This window comes from Lynx rufus, unplaced genomic scaffold (assembly GCF_022079265.1).
Source record: "Lynx rufus isolate CCGP_SWC_20201006 ecotype Redwood Valley unplaced genomic scaffold, mLynRuf1.p SCAF_9, whole genome shotgun sequence".
In the NCBI taxonomy this organism is placed as follows: domain Eukaryota; kingdom Metazoa; phylum Chordata; class Mammalia; order Carnivora; family Felidae; genus Lynx; species Lynx rufus.
This window is the reverse complement of record NW_025814897.1, coordinates 89,457,848-89,474,928: the sequence shown is the minus strand read 5'-3', so window position 1 is coordinate 89,474,928 and position 17,081 is coordinate 89,457,848. Positions and strand designations below refer to the sequence as shown.

Here is a 17,081-nt window from a genome sequence, read left to right as displayed (position 1 = left end):
TTAAGAAATAAAAATGAATAATACTTCTAACACAATTTCATCTGTGCCCCGGTGGATGGTTTTGAACACCCTTCAGGTCAGGCTACCCCACTTTGGAGACACTGGCCTAGGAAGAATCCCCACGGCCTTCTCTATCGTTCAGGCAGGATGAGGCATTTATAGGGCAAGGTTGCATCGTCCCAGTAGAGCCCTCATGGGTCTTACCCCTTCCTACCAGAACCCCTGTGCTCAGCTGCCGGTTTCCATTTCAGAGTACACGGTCATTAATGAGGCCTGCCCGGGAGCCGAGTGGAATATCATGTGTCGGGAGTGCTGTGAATACGATCAGATCGAATGCGTCTGCCCTGGAAAGAAGGAGGTAGTGGGCTACACCATCCCTTGCTGCAGGAACGAGGAGAATGAGTGCGACTCCTGCCTCATTCACCCAGGTGAGCATGGAATGCGAGACCTCAGGCTGCCTTCGGCTTTCCTGAGGTCGTGAATGGGAAGAGGCTTAACATCCTGGCCGACAGATACCAGGAGGCTGTGATGCCGCGACATGAAAAGTGGCATGATTCTGCCCTGTTCTAACTTCAGGCCAGGGAAGTGGAGGAATTAGAACCCTCTTCACCGCTAACATGGGAAAGCTGTGAATCCATCCACTTTTTCGGTCATTTAATGAAAGACTCAGCAGCTCCTATGGACCATAGCAGATACTGGGAATACAATGATGTTTTTTTAAAAAAAGACATATTCCCTGCATTCCCAGAGCTTGTAGCCTGGCGGGGGCGATGGACGAGTAAACAGGCAGCTACAGGACACAGCGTGGGGAGTGCTGTGATAGAGAAGCACCAGGTGCCATGGGAGCGGGGATGGCGACGGAGGCTGGCCGTGGAGCTTACTGGAGGAGGTGATAGGTGTGCCGAAGGTGGAAGCAGCAAACTGAACGGGGTGGAGGGGGTGTGGTAGAGAGCTCAAGCCGTAGCCGAGAGCATGTGCTAAGTCCCTGTGGCAAGAGAAAGCATGGGGTTTGGGAATTGCATGTTCCTCGTCTGGCCAAAGGAAGCTGTGTGTGTGTGTGTGTGTGAGAGAGAGAGAGAGAGAGAGAGAGAGAGAGAGAGAGAGAGAGAGAGATGAGAAACATGAAGAGTGATAAACAGACAAAGAGAAAAGATTCTAAGAGAGCTATCTGAGGGTCCAAGCCCCGATAGGCTTTGCACGTTGTGCTTTGACTTTAGGCTATATCCTGAAGAAATTTTAGCAACATTGGAGATCTTTGAGTAAAGACATGAAACACGATTTTCTCTTTGGCTGAGGTATGGAGAAGGATTAGAGGAAGGGCAGGCCAGGAGGCGGGGGGGGGGGGGGAGGGGGGGGAGTAACGGAGACCTTAATGAATGCCGAAGCCTTGCAGATGGAGAGAGGTGGCGGGATTTCAGAGCAATGCAAGGGAGTGGAATTGACAACAGTTTGGGATTGGCTGGATGGGGAAGGGAAGGGAAAAGCAGAAGTCAAGGATGACGCTCTGGCTCTGAGCTGGACATTTAGGAGGGGGTCCCAGTAATATAAGAGCATCTGAAGGTGAGACGGGACCTTCCCAGGCCACCGTGTACCATTCTTTGCCTTCTTCCGAGCCACCGTATCCCCACCACTGAGGGGACAGTGATTGTCGTTTTTCACTGCAGTGCCTGTCTGCCCAGAGGCCCGTGAACACCCTGAGCCTCAGACTGAAGATGTTTCCAATGTGATTAGCAAGACACCGAACAATTTCTAGGCGTTTTCCTGTCTGCTCCCTGGCGCGTCTGGCTTTTCCCAGGGGCGTCTTACCTTTTCCCTCGTAGGCCAGATCAAAAGGAAGACGTAGAGAGTTTCCAACACGCTTTCCTCGGGCTGAAGACCGAAAGGATGTCAAAAGTGCGTTTGGGGAATTTCTCTCGTTTCTGCTTTTCCCCCCTCTTTGACAAACACCCAGAATGATGCACGTAACTACCAGGAAGTTTCTTTTGTGGGAAGCTATAGAAGTGGAAAGAAAATGGGGCTCAAGTAAACAAGTGATATTTCTAAACTGTCTTCCTTCTTAGAAGAGAGCAATGCTGAGTTTGGAAATTCGAGTGACCTCAGTATAGCCTTTGTCCATTTGATCTAGAAAAGAAACCAACGGCCCCAATTTTCTGGTGGTTAGTGTGGTTTGGAGGGAAATACTTGAGTAATGCTTCCAGATTTTCTAAGGAAATTTTGAGAACGAAACCAGGGTCTCTCAACCCGGGATCCTTGGTAGTGGCATCAGTCTTTGGACGATTTTCAGTATTTCCAAAAGCCTGGTGGTCACTGTTGGGGTGAGGGCGGGGCTTTGATTTCATGATAAGTAAGAGAACTTCATAAGTGGTGCTTTGTGCTTCCTGCTACATTGTACAGACGGCAGTCAACAACCTGTCTCAGCTGTACCAACATCTTCCTGTTACGTCACACAAGAGGCACCCGGTGTCGCCCCCCTGAGGAATGCTAGGAATGATCTTTGGACCTAAGCGGTGACCAGCTGGTTGTTCCTGAAAGGGCAGGTTACATAAAGGCTTGTTTTCTTTTTCTCATTTTCAGAATAGTGAGTTGATGCCCTAGCAGTTCCTACTGGTGATCAAAGAACCGTGTGCATGGTGTGTGTCGGTGTGAAATTATGAACTTAGGTGCTTCTACTTACGTGGTTTAATCCATTTCAGTCATGATTCATTTTCATGCATACATCCCCCTATCTCAGGACACTGGGGGGGCCCCCCCTCCATGTCCATCTGTGTTCTTCTGACATGACCACTCTAGTGTTTGAGATCTTACTTGATTTCAGGCCCTTCTTGTGTATTTTCTGCCCCAGATCTGGAATCAGCCATCCCTCCAAGGAATTCTGGGCTTGACGCCATAATCTGGGCTCCAAACATGTTCCTTGTTCCTGGACTGTCCTTGTTGTACTAGGCTATCATTTATTTATTTAAAGTGGATGGGGCTAGGAAATACGTATTTTTAAACAAAGAGAAAAAGGAGTTTATGCCGGTAGTCAAGTGCAAATGTAATATTCCGAGGTGGTTTAATTAACTTTGCTAATTTTATATTTGCGTGTCTTTTCTGTCATGGTGAAGACAGTTTCTTAATGGTATTAACCTAATCACTTATTGGCTTTATCTTATAGCATAATATCATTGTACAAAATAGCAATAGCACTATTTTTTTTTTTGCGATAGCACCATTAATACTAACAAGGCCACTGATTATTATGGTTTTTATTGACCTTAGGCTACATCCCCCTAAATATAGTCGTTCTTTCGTCTGTGGTGTTACACCACGTACTTGATATATAGGCAGGTTTTTTGTTTCCATCTGTGTTCTGTATTTGACAACAGGAGCAAATACACACTTGTATATACACTTATATATCTCTCCCCTGGCACAAAAGACAGCCTACGATAAACACCGCTAACTACCTTGCTTTTTGTTTTCCTCTTAACACCATATGCTGGAGATCACTCACTGACCGGATGGATAAAGCCATTTTTTTTCCACTTCTTTTTACGGTTGCATGTAACTGCATTGTGTGGACTCCTATAGTTTACGAGTATTTGGGTTGTTTCCAGCCTTTTGCTATTATAAATAATACTACAGCGAAGAGCCTTAGACATACATCACTTAGCATTTTGCAGTGTTCTTTGGGGTAGGTTCCTGGAAGAGAGGTTGCTGAGTCAAAGAGAGGTGCCTATGTCACGTTGCCGGCCTTTGTATCGTCCCCCGTGCACTCGGCATTCTCAGCAGCCGGGTATGAGGGTGCTGTTTTCCCAAAGCCTTGCGACACAAATCATTGTGGATTTTTGCCAGTCTCAAAGGTGAGAGATGGGATCGCAGCACAGCTTTAGAATCTCTATTCTTTTCCTCATTATGGTAGACAACCATCTCCTCTGGTGGCAGTGGTTACAGGCATCCACACCCAGGCACATGGTGGTGGGGATGTCAGTAGTGATGTCCCACGGTGTCCCACAGCACTCGGGCCCTCCCTGGATCGAGTGTGCCGTGTATTTTCGTGTGGCTTGAGGCTAGGTAGCTCTGAACTCAGTCCTCTGGCTTTTCTGGCAATGCCGTGAGCTACTTGGTGTCTTTGCGTCATCGCCTTGCTCATCTTGATCACCTGGCCGTTTTTTGTGCCTTGCACCCAAAGGCCTTGAAGTTACTGTGCCCAGAGAGAGAGTTGGCGGGGTAGTTAGGGGCAGACTCGGAGTCCGTTTGCCTCCTCAGTGGCAGAGTGGATAGAGAACCAAAGCGGGGAAAGCGGCACGTGGGTGAAGATGGCCTTTGGAAAGCACGGTGACTCCCCTGGGACCCGGTTGTGGGCCACATGACCCACTGGGATTTGATGAATCATATCAGCAGCTCTTCTTCTCTGGTGGGAGGAAGCACTAGGACAGGGAAGCCGCATCAGGGTGGTGTGCAAAGAGAGGGCTACAAGTGCACACTACGGGCGGATGAAAACCCAGTTTCAGCCCAGATCACAGAGGTGTGCTATCAGCTCAAGGAAACGCTGGTCATCTCAAATGGTTGAGAAACCTGGATTAGCAGTTCATCTCTCCATCCACCCACCCATCCCTCCCTCCATCCGTCCATCCCGTCCATTTATTCATTCATTCAAATAGTACTTATTGAACACTTGCTATGTTCCAGATATCACATTAAGTGCTGGGAATATATTGTTGAACAAGATGCAGTTCCTGACCTCAGTCTGTCATAGGCAAACAGACAGGCAGTTAAACATTGAGCAGGTTATGTGCAGTGGTAGGATAAGCCACGTGCAGGTATGGGAGTGCAGAGTAAGAATTATAGTTCATATTTGGGGGGTATGTACTATGTGCCGAGTCCTTTATATGTATGTGTTCGTTTAATTTTTAAAATAACCCTTAGGGGCAGGTACAGTTTTTACCCCCTGTTTTACAGATGATAACATGAGGGCACGGAGAGCTTCAGCAGTTTGCTCAGGGAAACACAGCCGGAGAACTTAGCTCTCCATTTTGATAAGTGGGATCGAATTATCTCTATCTTTCATCACTGCCCCCCTCCCCTCAAGAGACTGTGTTTTAAAAATGACCCTTAACTGGGAGCTGCTCAACCTTCTGGTGTGGCCTGCTGGTGGGGGCAGGGCGACACGTTCTGGGGTGAGCCCCTTATTAGGCGTTAAGGTTGTTTCCCTGGCATACTTGGGTTATGGAAGTATATGGTATAGAAGACTATTTAACAGAACTGGAAGATACTATCTATTATTAACTGAAAAAGTAAGTTACAAAAACAGAATGTACAGTCTATGACACAAGCTTAATTTTAAGAAAATGTGTTTTTGTATATACACAGAGAGGGTGTGTTACCAATCGTTGTTCCTGGATGATGGACCGTTAGGTGTCTTTAATTTAATTCTCTTTGCCTGTCTGAATTTTCTAAATATTCCACAATATGGACATAATACTTTTAGAAAGAGAAATAAATATGCTACGTTGATAGATTCTAGCTTTTACTAGAAGTAGTTTCATGTTACTTCAAAACGTCAGCCACTAACTTGGAAGATGGTTCAGACCACCCCCCCCCCCTTGGACTCCTCGCTGTGGATTCTGGTGACTCTGGCATTTTCCTAGGAATGAGTATCTTTTCCCAAGGGCTCAGGCACCTTTCTAGGCCCAGAGGCCTTCATCTGAGATGGACCCTGAGAAGTTACGGTGTCTCTCTCCTGCTGTCCATTAGAGCCCGTAAGTGCTTTTTTTTTTTAATTTTTTAAACATTTATTCATTTTTGAGAGAGAGAGAGGGAGACAGAGTGCAAGCGGGGGAGGGGCAGAGAGAGAGAGGGAGGCACAGAATCTGAAGCGGACTCCAGGCTCTGAGCTGTCGGCGCAGAGCCCGACGCGGGGCTTGAACTCACGAACTGTGAGATCGTGACCTGAGCCGAAGCCGGACGCTCAACCGACTGAGCCACCCAGGAGCCCCAGAACCCATAAGTGCCTAATCTAACATCCTTCTGCTGGGGAATTTTCCAGGCTGTACCATCTTTGAAAACTGCAAGGCCTGCCGGAACGGCTCGTGGGGGGGCACGCTGGACGACTTCTACGTGAAGGGCATCTACTGCGCAGAGTGCCGGGCGGGCTGGTACGGAGGAGACTGCATGCGTGAGTAGACCCCGACGCGGCCCCCTCCCTGTGCATGCTGTGTTCACGTGGCAGCTTGCAACACACTAAGGTTTGTCTGTTGGAATCTGAGTTCTGGAAAGCTGCGGCCAGAGGGCTTTCTAGGTAAGACTATAAAAAAAAAAACAAAAAACAAAGGCGTGTTTCCATCTGCTGGGTGTGGATGGTGGACATCTGTTTAGAATTGGCGACCAGGGGTTTATATCTGCTCTTAAATCTTCTCCTTTCTCCTAAATGAAGCCAAGACACTCTGCACCCAGCACGCCTCGTGTCTGTTAACACAGAAGCAGTTGTGTGTTAGCAGTGGTCAGCAACCGGTGAATGAGGCTTCAACCATGCCGAGTTCTGTAGTGCATTTTAAATATCAAGTTCTATTGGTGAATTTCTTGAATCCTGAGTTAAATTCCTGGCACCCACATCAAATTGTCGGCATGCCGCTTCTCCCAGGGAAGGGATTCTTTCTGGGTTTGACTTCGTCTCTAAGAATTACTTAATCTTTATTAGGGTTCCCCTCTGAGTTTCAATAAGCCCTTGAAAACGGAGTGGAAATCTAACCTCTCAGTTTAAAACTCCCCTCCGCAGTGCCCTGACAGTGACTGTCCCTCTGAGAGTCTGGAGCCACCGACTGTTATCTTGTTAAGCCTCTGTTACATGCTCCCTATTTGTGTTTTGTTTTTAGATGTTTATTTTTGAGAGAGAGGGAGCCAGAGCGTGAGTGGGGGAGGGGCAGAGAGAGAGGGAGACACAGAGTCCGAAGCAGGCTCCAGGCTCCGAGCGGTCAGCACAGAGCCCGACGCGGGGCTCGAACTCACAAACTGCAAGATCATGACCTGAACTGAAGTCGGACGCCCAACCGACTGAGCCACCCGGGCGCCCCGACATGCTCCCTATTTGAGTCAGAAACAGGATGAGTTGACAGTCCGAGCGAATTTACTCTTATGAATGATAGTCCCAGTTTGCAGAGATGAGTATAGAGTATTGTTGCTTTTTTTGCCTGACCCCACCTGCAGCAAAATGCCATGAGCTTCGAGAGTCTAAGGCAAAGGATTCGCTGTGTGGTCTGCAGCTGAGGGACTCCGCTCTATCTGGAGGAAAATTGGTGTATTAGGATTTTCGGATGAACCTGGATGTTAAATTATCCAGAATACGGATAAATTTATTTTATGTATTTATTTTTAAATGTTTTTTTATTTTAAGAGAGAGAGAGAGAGAGAGAGCACGAGCAGGGGAGGGGCAGAGAGAGAGGGAGACAAAGAATCTGAAGCAGGCTCTGCACTATCACTGCAAAGCCCAACGTGGGTGGGGCTCGAACTCACGAACCCTGAGATCAGGACCTTAACCAAAGTCAGAGGCTCAACCAACTGAGCCACTGGGGCACCCCCAGAATACAGATATTTTAAAAGTGCTGGGTTTTGGTTGCAGATTTAAAAACTTCAATGTCATTTTAGGTGGGTTCTAGGTGGATTAGCTATGGGATTTAACCCTGGTCTGCCTTTGGCCGCTGTTCTCTGAGGATGGTGTAGCATAAAGGTCAAGACTACAAGCTCTGGAATGACGCAGACCTGTAATTTTGCCAGTCACTAGCACTGTGGCCTTTGCCAAGTCGCTTAACCTTGCTAAGCTCAGTTTCCTTTTCTTTACGGTGGGAGTAATGCTACCTCCTAGGGTTAGTTCAAGAATTCATAATGCATATGAAGCACTTAATGCTTTGTCTGGTACATAGTAAAAGCTCAACAAATACATAAATACATCATTATTGTTCTATATGCTCCTTAATTGCCAAGCTGGTAGGTGGCCCAGAAATAAAAACTACTTTCTTTTTTTTTTTTTTTAATTTTTTTTCAACGTTTATTTATTTTTGGGACAGAGAGAAACAGAGCATGAACGGGGGAGGGGCAGAGAGAGAGGGAGACACAGAATCGGAAACAGGCTCCAGGCTCTGAGCCATCGGCCCAGAGCCTGACGCGGGGCTCGAACTCACGGACCGCGAGATCGTGACCTGGCTGAAGTCGGACGCTTAACCGACTGCACCACCCAGGCGCCCCAAAACTACTTTCAATAAAAGGGTTTTTAAAAAAAAATTTTAATGTTTATTTATTTCTGAGACAGAGAGAGACAGAGCATGAGTGGGGGAGGGGCAGAGAGAGAGGGAGACACAGAATCCGAATCAGGTTCCAGGCTCTGAGCTGTCAGGACAGACCCCGATGCGGGGCTCGAACTCACAAACCGTGAGATCATGACCTAAGCCGAAGTTAGACACTCAACCGACTGAGCCACCCAGGCGCCCTCAATAAAAGTTTAAGAAAGAAGAGATATGGGGCGCCTGGGTGGCTCGGTCGGTTAAGCGTCCGACTTCGGCTCAGGTCATGATCTCATGGTCCGTGAGTTCGAGCCCCGCATCGGGCTTGGTGCTGACAGCTCAGAGCCTGGAGCCTGTTTCGGATTCTGTGACTCCCTCTCTCTCTGCCCCTCCCCTGCTCATGCTCTGTCTCTCTCTGTCTCAAAAATAAATAAACGTTTAAAAAAAAAAAAAGAAAAAAAAAAGAAAGAAGAGATATAATGTACATGGTTAGATTTCACATTGACCTTTGAAGTAATGAGACAACTTTGGGGTTTTCTCCCCTTTGGATATGGGAAGTTGCTCTTTTTCTTTGTGAGTGAACAGAGAAGTGGTATGAGATGGGGTGGAGCCATCTGCCGGAGTCGGCTCACATATGACCTTAGAGGCAGGGAAAGTAGGTAAAGAGTTTAGATGTTTTTATATTTTATTTTATTTTATTTTATTTTATTATTTTATTTTTATTTTATTTTTAATTTTATTTCATTTTATTTATTTTATTTAAAAACTTTTTTAATGTGTATTTATTTGTGAGAGAGGCAGAGACAGGATGCAAGTGGGTTAGGGGCAGAGAGAGAGGGAGACACAGAATCTGAAGCAGGCTCCAGGCTCCGAGCCGTCAGCGCAGAGCCTGACGCAGGGCTCGAGCTCACTGAGAGAGCTGTGAGATCATGACCTGAGCTGAAGTGGGTCACTCAACTGACTGAGCCACCCAGGCATGCCTTTAACTTGATTTTATTTTAGACAGTACACCCAAGTGGGGGAAAGGAGCAGAGGGAGAGAGAGAGAACCTTAAGCAGGCTCCACACTCAGTGTGGAGCTTGACCTGGTCCTTAATCCCACCATCCTGGAATCAAGAGTTGGATGCTCAACTGACTGAGTCGCCCAGGTGCCCCAAGAGTTTAGATGTTATTCTAGGAGCAATGGGAAGCCAAGAAAAATCTGTGAACCAGGTATGGCTAAGTGCTCTGAGAACATAAATAAAAGAACAATTAATCCCAGGGAGTCGGGGACAGGGGAGGTAATGGTTGAGCTATGCCTTTGTTCACCTGTGGGTAAAACAGGAAGGTGCCTAGGTCTGTGTGATTCTAGACCCCTTGTTCTTTTTTTTTATTTTAATTTTTTTAATGTTTATTTATTTTTGAGAGAGAGAAAGAGACAGAGCGTGAGTAGGAGAGGGGCAGAGGGAGGGAGACACAGGATCTGAAGCAGGTTCCAGGCTCTGAGCTATCAGCACAGAGCCCGTTGTGGGGCTTGAACCCTTGAACTAAGAGATCATGACCTGACCCGAAGTCGGATGCTTAACTGACTGAGCCACGCAGGTGCCCCTAGGCCCCTTTTTCTTTTCTTTTTTTTTTTTAAGTTTATTTATTTTAGAGAGAGAAAGAGAGAGAGAGAGATTGAGCACGAGTGGGGGAGGGACAGAGAGAGAGACAGAGACAGAGAGAGAGATAATCCCAAGCAGGCTCTGCACTGTCAGCATACAGCCTGATGCCGGGCTCGATCTCTCAAACCGTGAGATCATGACCTGAGCTGAAATCAAGAGTTGGACGCTTAACCGACTGAGCCCCCCAAGTGCCCCTAGACCCCTCATCCTTAAGCACAGTGCCATCCTACCTCTGCTGGCAAGGCCCCATCGGACAGCTCTGTTTCTGCTGAGAAGTGGGAAGTGAAATCCTGCTGACAGCAGAGTGCACGTGCGTCTATGACTGGGCAGGACCGAAGGTTTGGGACAGCCGCAGGAGGACTAAGGAAAGGCACCAGCTCGTGGCAAAGTAAAGCTTGTCCAAGCAGACTAAGGACCCCGCTGTAGCTGGATCTTTTGTGTAGGTGGTACAGTCCACACGGTTGGGCAGTGCTCGGGCAGCAGGGCAGCAGAGGGGACTAAAACCAGTCATCTGGCAGGTCCACGCGTTGGCTAAAACATGATGGTCCAGATTGGGGACCACATGAAACCGGAAAGAGGCTGGAGAAAGGGCAGTGACCAGAGGTGTCAGTGAGGTGGAAAAGCAGGTGCAGTGTCAATAGAGTAGCGGAACGTGTAGGAGGGAGGGGTACTGTGATCATAGAGCAGAATTTCCAAGTGGAAGCTTCCAGGAGTAGTGGTGATAAGGTGTTCATCTGTATTAGTCATGTGTGTGTGTGTGTGTGTGTGTGTGTGTGTGTGTGTAACAAACCATCTCAAAAGGACAAATGTTTATTTTCCTTTGTCATGCGTCTGTGGGTTGGCTGAGGTTCAACTGATTTCAGCGGGGTTGGCCTGGGTTGCGCTCTGGCTTCAGGGCTTAGCCCCAAAGGAGCAGCAGCTACTTGGGACGTCCTCTGCTCAGGGTGGGTTGCAAAAACACTAGAGGCCGCGCCAAACACACAGGCACATTTAAGGCCTCTGCTCCCATCACATCCACTAACTTCCCCAAAAAAGTCACATGGCCAAGCCCCCGATCAGTCAAGTAGGGAAGTGTACCCCATCCCAAGGAGGAGGGGTACAATTATTTCCTAAATGGTTCTCCAGTCCCTGCATATAAATAAGTGAGTTGTTTAGGGACAGGACAGGGAAAGAGAAGAATATTTGGATACAGGAGAGTGCTAAAGCAAGTAGTAACAAGACAGAAGGAGAGCAGTTGCCCAAAGAAATCCTGTGCATGAGCCTTTCCAAATAACATCTATTGGTTGAGTCTTGGCTTTAGCCTCAGTATAAAAGTTGGCTGTATATGGAATCTGACTGGTTGGATAGTGAGAGTGCCCATGTGTAGGATCAAGGGTTTCTTGAGGATAGCAGATAACAGGGCAACTGGTCATGAACCCTAGGAAAGAGAGCGGAGAGCATCATTTGTTAATCTACCCATCCATTCAAAAAAGATTTCTTTTTAATGTTTATTTATTTTTGAGAGAGAGAGAGAGAGAGAGACAGAGAGAGACAGAGCGTGAGCAGAGCAGAGAAGGGACAGAGAGAGAGGGAGACACGGAATCAGAAGCAGGCTCCAGTCTCTGAGCTGTCAGCCCAGAGCCCAACGCAGGGCTTGAACTCACAAAACCCGAGATCATAAGCTGAGTCCAAGTTGGACACTCAACCGACTGAGCCACCCAGGCACCCCCCAAAATATTTCTTTAAAAAATTTTTTTTAATTACATTTATTTATTTTTGAAAGAGCGAAGCGTGTGAGCAGGGGAGGGGCAGAGAGAGAAGGAGACACAGAATCCGAAGCAGGCCCCAAGCTCTGAGCAAGCATTCAGCACAGAGCCTGATGCAGGGCTCAAACCCAGGAACCATGAGATCATGACCTGAGCCAAAGTCAGACACTCAACCGACTGAGCCACCCAGGCGCCCCCTAAAAATATTTCTTAAATAGATGCTCCTAGGTCCTGGACATACAATGGCAAGACAGATATGGTCCCTGTAATTTTGGATCTTGCAATATAGAGAGGAGAGACCAAAAAAAAAAAAAATTGGAATGTGGTCACCGCTGTGAAACAAACAGAATAATGGCCAGATTCCTATCTCATTCTGTGTTGGTTCGGTTATGCTTGTTCAATTTCATTATGCTTGTTCTGAAAGCCTCTTTTCTCACATTGTATGTTGTTTGATCACAGTCATAAGCATTTATGAAGCATTTCTTATGGGTCGGTCACCAGGGAGAACAATGAGCCCTCAATGAGTTTACAATCCAACTTATGGAAACAGGGCTTGACTGTGAGAAGACTAGGTTCTTATCACCTGCACCTCATACTGGCATAAAATAAATGTGAAGGGAATTCAAAGGAGGAAGTAATTGAGAGGGGTCCAGGAAGATGGCGGCGTAGGAGGACGCTGGGCTCACCGCGCGTCCTGCTGATCACTTAGATTCCACCTACACCTGCCTAAATAACCCAGAAAACCGCCAGAGGATTAGCAGAACAGAGTCACCGGACCCAAGTGCAGACGAGAGGCCCACGGAAGAGGGTAGGAAGGGCGGCGAAGCGGTGCGCGCTCCACGGACTGGCGGGAGGGAGCCGGGGCGGAGGGGCGGCTCGCCGGCCAAGCAGAGCCCCCGAGTCCGGCTTGCAAAAGCGGAGGGGCCTGACGGACTGTGTTCCGACAGCAAGCGCGACTTAGCGTCTGGGAGGTCATAAGTTAACAGCTCTGCTCGGAAAGCGGGAAGGCTGGAGGACAAAGGGAGGGTGAGCTGCGGAGCCCCTGGACGACAGAGCTCAGTTTGGCGGGGAACAAAGGCGATCGCCAGCGCCATCTCCCCCGCCCATCCCCCAGCCAAAATCCCAAAGGGAACCGGCTCCGGCCAGGGAAATTGCTCGCTCCGCGCGAACACCCAACTCTGTGCTTCTGCGGAGCCAAACCTCCGGCAGCGATCTGACTCCCTCCGGCTGCCACAGGGCCCCTCCTGAAGTGGATCACCTAAGGAGAAGCGAGCTAAGCCTGCCCCCCCTGCCGCCGTGCACCTTGCCTTCCCACCCCAGCTAATACGCCAGATCCCCAGCATCACAAGCCTGGCAGTGTGCAAGTAGCCCAGACGGGCCACGCCACCCCACAGTGAATCCCGCCCCTAGGAGAGGGGAAGAGAAGGCACACACCAGTCTGACTGTGGCCCCAGCGGTGGGCTGGGGGCAGACATCAGGTCGGACTGCGGCCCCGCCCACCAACTCCAGTTATACACCACAGCACAGGGGAAGTGCCCTGCAGGCCCTCAACACACCAGGGACTATCCAAAATGACCAAGCGGAAGAATTCCCCTCAGAAGAATCTCCAGGAAATAACAACAGCTAATGAGCTGATCAAAAAGGATTTAAATAATATAACAGAAAGTGAATTTAGAATAATAGTCATAAAATTAATCGCTGGGCTGGAAAACAGCATACAGGACAGCAGAGAATCTCTTGCTACAGACATCAGGGGACTAATGAACAGTCACGAGGAGCTGAAAAACGCTTTAAAGGAAATGGAAAACAAAATGCAAACCACCACAGCTCGGATGGAAGAGGCAGAGGAGAGAATAGGTGAACTAGAAGATAAAGTTATGGAAAAAGAGGAAGCTGAGAAAAAGAGAGATAAAAAAATCCAGGAGTATGAGGGGAAAATTAGAGAACTAAGTGATACACTAAAAAGAAATAATCTACGCATAATTGGTATCCCAGAGGAGGAAGAGAGAGGGAAAGGTGCTGAAGGGGTACTTGAAGAAATAATAGCTGAGAACTTCCCTGAACTGGGGAAGGAAAAAGGCATTGAAATCCAAGAGGCACAGAGAACTCCCTTCAGACGTAACTTGAATCGATCTTCTGCACGACATATCATAGTGAAACTGGCAAAATACAAGGATAAAGAGAAAATTCTGAAAGCAGCAAGGGGTAAACGTGCCCTCACATATAAAGGGAGACCTATAAGACTCGTGACTGATCTCTCTTTTGAAACTTGGCAGGCCAGAAAGAATTGGCACGAGATTTTCAGGGTGCTAGACAGCAAAAATATGCAGCCAAGAATCCTTTATCCAGCAAGTCTGTCATTTAGAATAGAAGGAGAGATAAAGGTCTTCCCAAACAAACAAAAACTGAAGGAATTTGTCACCACTAAACCAGCCCTACAAGAGATCCTAAGGGGGACCCTGTGAGACAAAGTACCAGAGACATCACTACAAGCATAAAACATACAGACATCACAATGACTCTAAACCCGTATCTTTCTATAATAACACTGAATGTAAATGGATTAAATGCGCCAACCAAAAGACATAGGGTATCAGAATGGATAAAAAAACAAGACCCATCTATTTGCTGTCTACAAGAGACTCATTTTAGACCTGAGGACACCTTTAGATTGAGAGTGAGGGGATGGAGAACTATTTATCATGCTACTGGAAGCCAGAAGAAAGCTGGAGTAGCCATACTTATATCAGACAAACTAGACTTTAAATTAAAGGCTGTAACAAGAGATGAAGAAGGACATTATATAATAGTTACAGGGTCTATCCATCAGGAAGAGCTAACAATTATAAATGTCTATGCGCCGAATACCGGAGCCCCCAAATATATAAAACAATTACTCATAAACAGAAGCAAACTTATTGATAAGAATGTGGTAATTGCTGGGGACTTTAACACCCCACTTACAGAAATGGATAGATCATCTAGACACACGGTCAATAAAGAAACAAGGGCCCTGAATGAGACACTGGATCAGATGGACTTGACAGATATATTTAGAACTCTGCATCCCAAAGCAACAGAATATACTTTCTTCTCGAGTGCACATGGAACATTCTCCAAGATAGATCATATACTGGGTCACAAAACAGCCCTTCATAAGTTTACAAGAATTGAAATTATACCATGCATACTTTCAGACCACAATGCTATGAAGCTTGAAGTCAACCACAGGAAAAAATCTGGAAAACCTCCAAAAGCATGGAGGTTAAAGAACACCCTACTAACGAATGAGTGGGTCAACCAGGCAATTAGAGAAGAAATCAAAAAATATATGGAAACAAACGAAAATGAAAATACAACAATCCAAACGCTTTGGGACGCAGCGAAGGCAGTCCTGAGAGGAAAATACATTGCAATCCAGACCTATCTCAAGAAACAAGAAAAATCCCAAATACAAAATCTAACAGCACACCTAAAGGAAATAGAAGCAGAACAGCAAAGGCAGCCTAAACCCAGCAGAAGAAGAGAAATAATAAAGATCAGAGCAGAAATAAACAATATAGAATCTAAAAAAACTGTAGAGCAGATCAACGAAACCAAGAGTTGGTTTTTTGAAAAAATAAACAAAATTGACAAACCTCTAGCCAGGCTTCTCAAAAAGAAAAGGGAGATGACCCAAATAGATAAACTCATGAATGAAAATGGAATTATTACAACCAATCCCTCAGAGATACAAACAATTATCAGGGAATACTATGAAAAATTATATGCCAACAAATTGGACAACCTGGAAGAAATGGACAAATTCCTGAACACCCACACTCTTCCAAAACTCAATCAGGAGGAAATAGAAAGCTTGAACAGACCCATAACCAGCGAAGAAATTGAATCGGTTATCAAAAATCTCCCAACAAATAAGAGTCCAGGACCAGATGGCTTCCCAGGGGAGTTCTACCAGACGTTTAAAGCAGAGATAATACCTATCCTTCTCAAGCTATTCCAAGAAATAGAAAGGGAAGGAAAACTTCCAGACTCATTCTATGAAGCCAGTATTACTTTGATTCCTAAACCAGACAGAGACCCAGTAAAAAAAGAGAACTACAGGCCAATATCCCTGATGAATATGGATGCCAAAATTCTCAATAAGATACTAGCAAATCGAATTCAACAGCATATAAAAAGCATTGTTCACCATGATCAAGTGGGATTCATTCCTGGGATGCAGGGCTGGTTCAACATTCGCAAATCAATCAACGTGATACATCACATTAACAAAAAAAAAGAGAAGAACCATATGATCCTGTCAATCGATGCAGAAAAGGCCTTTGACAAAATCCAGCACCCTTTCTTAATAAAAACCCTGGAGAAAGTCGGGATAGAAGGAACATACTTAAAGATCATAAAAGCCATTTATGAAAAGCCCACAGCTAACATCATCCTCAACGGGGAAAAACTGAGAGCTTTTTCCCTGAGATCAGGAACACGACAGGGATGCCCACTCTCACCGTTGTTGTTTAACATAGTGCTGGAAGTGCTAGCATCAGCAATCAGACAACAAAAGGAAATCAAAGGCATCAAAATTGGCAAAGATGAAGTCAAGCTTTCGCTTTTTGCAGATGACATGATATTATACATGGAAAATCCGATAGACTCCACCAAAAGTCTGCTAGAACTGATACATGAATTCAGCAAAGTTGCAGGATACAAAATCAATGTACAGAAATCAGTTGCATTCTTATACACTAACAACGAAGCAACAGAAAGACAAATAAAGAAACTGATCCCATTCACAATTGCACCAAGAAGCATAAAATACCTAGGAATAAATCTAACCAAAGATGTAAAGGATCTGTATGCTGAAAACTATAGAAAGCTTATGAAGGTAATTGAAGAAGATTTAAAGAAATGGAAAGACATTCCCTGCTCATGGATTGGAAAAATAAATATTGTCAAAATGTCAATACTACCCAAAGCTATCTACACATTCAATGCAATCCCAATCAAAATTGCACCAGCATTCTTCTCGAAACTAGAACAAGCAATCCTAAAAGTCATATGGAACCACAAAAGGCCCCGAATAGCCAAAGGAATTTTGAAGAAGAAGACCAAAGCAGGAGGCATCACAATCCCAGACTTCAGCCTCTACTACAAAGCTGTCATCATCAAGACAGCATGGTATTGGCACAAAAACAGACACATGGACCAATGGAATAGAATAGAAACCCCAGAACTAGACCCACAAACATATGGCCAACTCATCTTTGACAAAGCAGGAAAGAACATCCAATGGAAAAAAGACAGCCTCTTTAACAAATGGTGTTGGGAGAACTGGACAGCAACATGCAGAAGGTTGAAACTAGACCACTTTCTCACACCATTTACAAAAATAAACTCAAAATGGATAAAGGACCTAAATGTGAGACAGGAAACCATCAG

General features: G+C 46.2%; 1 protein-coding gene across 2 annotated transcripts in view; it reads left to right on the top strand.

The window, feature by feature from the left end:
- The first annotated feature begins 283 nt into the window (after positions 1-283).
- The window catches only part of PAMR1 (peptidase domain containing associated with muscle regeneration 1), a 61,326-nt gene continuing 44,528 nt past the window's right edge, over positions 284-17,081 (top strand). For both annotated transcript variants that reach the window (XM_047072377.1, XM_047072376.1), the window contains exons 1-2: positions 284-428; positions 6,029-6,157. In XM_047072377.1, coding sequence (XP_046928333.1) covers positions 299-428; positions 6,029-6,157 — 259 coding nt within the window. In that variant the 5' untranslated portion in view covers positions 284-298. The remainder of the gene's footprint in view (positions 429-6,028; positions 6,158-17,081) is intronic.